General features: G+C 36.3%; 1 protein-coding gene across 1 annotated transcript in view; it reads left to right on the top strand.

Moving 5' to 3' along the window:
- LOC107724975 (dual specificity mitogen-activated protein kinase kinase 2-like) overlaps window positions 1-2782 on the top strand; it is a 10476-nt gene extending 7694 nt beyond the window's left edge. Inside the window, exons 6-10 of the mRNA XM_016534081.1 lie at window positions 12-245; window positions 1190-1242; window positions 1430-1491; window positions 1653-1698; window positions 2425-2782. Of these exons, the coding sequence (XP_016389567.1) occupies window positions 12-245; window positions 1190-1242; window positions 1430-1491; window positions 1653-1698; window positions 2425-2535 (506 nt within the window). The 3' untranslated portion in view covers window positions 2536-2782. The remainder of the gene's footprint in view (window positions 1-11; window positions 246-1189; window positions 1243-1429; window positions 1492-1652; window positions 1699-2424) is intronic.
- Window positions 2783-2788: the final 6 nt, after the last annotated feature.

Raw genomic sequence — 2788 nt, 5'->3', positions numbered from 1 at the left:
TGTGCGTGTGTGTGTGTGTGTGTGTGTTCAGCCGGAGAGGTTGCAGGGCACTCATTACTCGGTGCAGTCAGACGTGTGGAGTATGGGTCTCTCTCTGGTGGAGCTGGCCATCGGCCGTTATCCCATTCCTCCACCCGATGCTAAGGAGCTGGAGGGCATCTTCGGCAGGGCAGTGATGGATGTTAGGAAGGCAGAGACGCACAGTACGTCTGCTCGACCCAGACCCCCCGGCAGACCCGTCAGCCGTGAGAAAGCATTCGTTTATGGATGACAGCTAAATTTCAGGGCTGGTCGGAGTCTCTGAGGACATTTTCTTAAAGGAGTAGTGGGGAATTTCTGTGCTACAGCGTCACCTAAATGGAACTGCAAAAATTAGAATATTGTTTGTGTTTTACACTACCGGTCAAAAGTGTAACATATATTTCTGTGATGCGCAGCTGTATTTTCAGCATCATTACTCCAGTCTTCAGTGTCACATGATCTTCAGAAATCATTCTAATATGCTGATTTGCTGCTCAAAAAACATTTCTGATGATTATCAGCGTTGAAAACAGTTGTGCTGCCCAATATTTTTGTGGAATACATACGTGATACATTTTATTTTTCAGGATTCACAGATGAATAGAAAGTTCAAAAGAACAGCATTTATTTGGCACTTTTGATCAATTTAATGTGTCCTTGATGAATAAAAGTATTCATTGTTTTTTTTGTTTTTTTTAATCGTACACAAACCCAAACAGCACGACTGTTTTCAACATTGATAATAATCAGAAATGTTTCTTGAGCAGCAAATCAGCATATTAGAATAATTTCTGAAGATCATGTGACACTGAAGACTGGAGTAATGATGCTGAAAATCCAGCAGCGCATCACAGAAATAAATTACAGTTTAACAGATATTCACATAGAAAACAGTTATTTTAAATTGTAAAAATATTTCACTGTTTTTACTGTATTTTAGATAAAATAAATGCAGCCTTGGAGACTTCATTCAAAAACATTAAAATATCTTAATTATTCCAAACTTTTTCCTGGAAGTGTAAATTTAAAGCAATGAATATTACTTGTATAAGATCATGTTGAATGCCAGCAGGTGTCAGTATAAGGTTGCAGATCACTGTTGTACCGGTTGTTCAGGAAGATGCATGAAGTTACTCTTTATTAACAGTAACTGATGTGACTCTTTCAGGTCACGGGCCCGTCATGGCTATATTTGAGCTGCTAGATTATATAGTCAATGAGGTGAGTCTCTTTTGTTTTTAATCACACGTTTATGTTTTTTTAGAATAAAACCGCCGGCATGAAATCTATTGTCTTGAAACTGACGTCTGTTTTATGTGTCTAAACTAATAGAAGGCACTGAATATGAGATCTGATGCTGTCACTAATGATGTATAATGTAGACTTTTACATGCGTGTCATCCCTCAGCCGCCTCCTAAACTCCCTCACGGCGTCTTCACTCCTGATTTCCAGGACTTTGTGACCAAATGGTGAGTTCTGTTACTCGGTGGGTGAAATAAAGCACATCTTTGGTGTGTTTTCACATGTATTTGAGATCTTGGACATTGTGTTCACAGGTTTATGTTTATAATGTAGCGCTTTAGTGTCTAAATGATCATTTCAGCCTTTTTTCTTTGCATATTCCTTCTAGTCTGATTAAAAACCCTGCAGATCGAGCGGACCTGAAGATGCTGACGGTGAGAGCACATTTCTTTCGTTTGATGATATAATATCAAAATGAACCCTGTTTACTGTAATAAATATTCTTGATCAAACGGTGTCCATTATTATTATTATTACAGTAACCAAGATTTGAAATAATAACAGCCAACCAAATTATAACCCACTTTTCACAATCCAATCAATTCTGGATAAGATCAAGTTTTGCTGGTCATTATTCACTATGAATTTTCTTGCAGAATCATATTGTTTTTTTTTGGTTTTTCTACAGTTTTGTACTGCATTGATGTGTTATTTTATACACCAGATTCACAATACGGTCTCAATTTTGTGTCAGGGTTGTTATAGTTAAATAAAACTAAAACCATAAAAAAAAAATTGTTACTTGAAATACTTAAAATGAAAAAAAAAAATCTTAATTCAAATATTTAAATAATCTTAATTATTTTATTTCTGCTAGTTGCTAAGGCAATATTTATTTTCATTTAAAAAAATTAAATAAATTAGTTAATAAATTTAAAAAAATTAAAAAATAATAAAAACTATATAGATGTATATAAAAAATAAATAAATAAAAAATTACTAAAAATGTAACTGAAATTCAAGTGATTACCAGTAAACAGAAAATATACAAATAAAAACTAATTCAAAATATGAATAAAAGTCCATACTAGTCTCTCACTGTGCTGTTGTTTGAGTCGAGCGCAGTCGTGACACACGTGTGTGTGATCTCTCTTTTCCAGAATCACACGTTTATTAAGCGCTCCGAGGTGGAGGAGGTGGACTTCGCTGGCTGGTTGTGTAAAACAGTGGGGCTCAATCAGCCCAGCACACCCACCCAAACAGCTGAATGACACACACACACACACACACACACACACCTGACCGTCACATGACCCACGACTCCCCTACAGAATACAAACGTTTACAGCCTATCTGATGGAGCACCTGCAAAGCTGCTTGTTTTACACTGTTGTACACCTGGGTGAGTCTCATGAGACATGTACATGACATGAACATTTCACACTCAAAACTGAGAAATAAGTCATACATACACTACCGGTCAAAAGTTTGGGATCAGAACGATTTTTTATGTTTTTTACAGGA

Source organism: Sinocyclocheilus rhinocerous, unplaced genomic scaffold (genome assembly GCF_001515625.1).
Source record: "Sinocyclocheilus rhinocerous isolate Xijiao unplaced genomic scaffold, SAMN03320098_v1.1 scaffold2019, whole genome shotgun sequence".
Classification (NCBI taxonomy): Eukaryota; Metazoa; Chordata; class Actinopteri; order Cypriniformes; family Cyprinidae; genus Sinocyclocheilus; species Sinocyclocheilus rhinocerous.
The sequence above is the reverse complement of the archived record's forward strand: the minus strand, read 5'-3'. Positions and strand labels throughout refer to the sequence as shown.